This window comes from Theobroma umbraticum, unplaced genomic scaffold (assembly GCF_002168275.2).
Source record: "Theobroma umbraticum cultivar Fairchild unplaced genomic scaffold, ASM216827v3 scaffold_12.1, whole genome shotgun sequence".
NCBI classification, from domain to species: Eukaryota; Viridiplantae; Streptophyta; class Magnoliopsida; order Malvales; family Malvaceae; genus Theobroma; species Theobroma umbraticum.
The window spans coordinates 1,416,275-1,416,623 of NW_018397269.1; the positions used below are offsets into that span (position 1 = coordinate 1,416,275).

General features: G+C 36.4%; 1 protein-coding gene across 1 annotated transcript in view; it reads right to left on the reverse strand.

Moving 5' to 3' along the window:
• Positions 1-349, reverse strand: part of LOC110426023 (loganic acid O-methyltransferase-like) — a 2,270-nt gene that overhangs the window by 790 nt on the left and 1,131 nt on the right. The window contains exon 3 of the mRNA XM_021441105.2: positions 47-333. Coding sequence (XP_021296780.1) covers positions 47-333 — 287 coding nt within the window. The remainder of the gene's footprint in view (positions 1-46; positions 334-349) is intronic.

A 349-nucleotide genomic window follows, 5' to 3' on the forward strand; every position in this document is an offset into this window, starting at 1 on the left:
ACTCCTTGCACTAAATTTTGCGCTTGAGAACAATATTCAATTGTACATGACTCATAACATCATCTCTACTAAAGATAGAAACATTATCCATATGTTTCTTGGTGAAGAGCTCAAACAGCTCTTCAACGATTTCATTTCCAAAGTTATTACTTATAATTGCCTCGAAGGCAGCTCTTACAGCCAGCGTCCACATTTGGGAATTGTAAATGTGCTTTCCGTTGCCAGTAAATGTCTCCATCCTCTCAATGCTTAAACAACCATTGTCTTGAATCAATTTCCCAATCTCATCAGGTGATGGATAGTATATAGGCAAATTAAAGGACTTCACTTTTTCTTTGGAAATTAATCC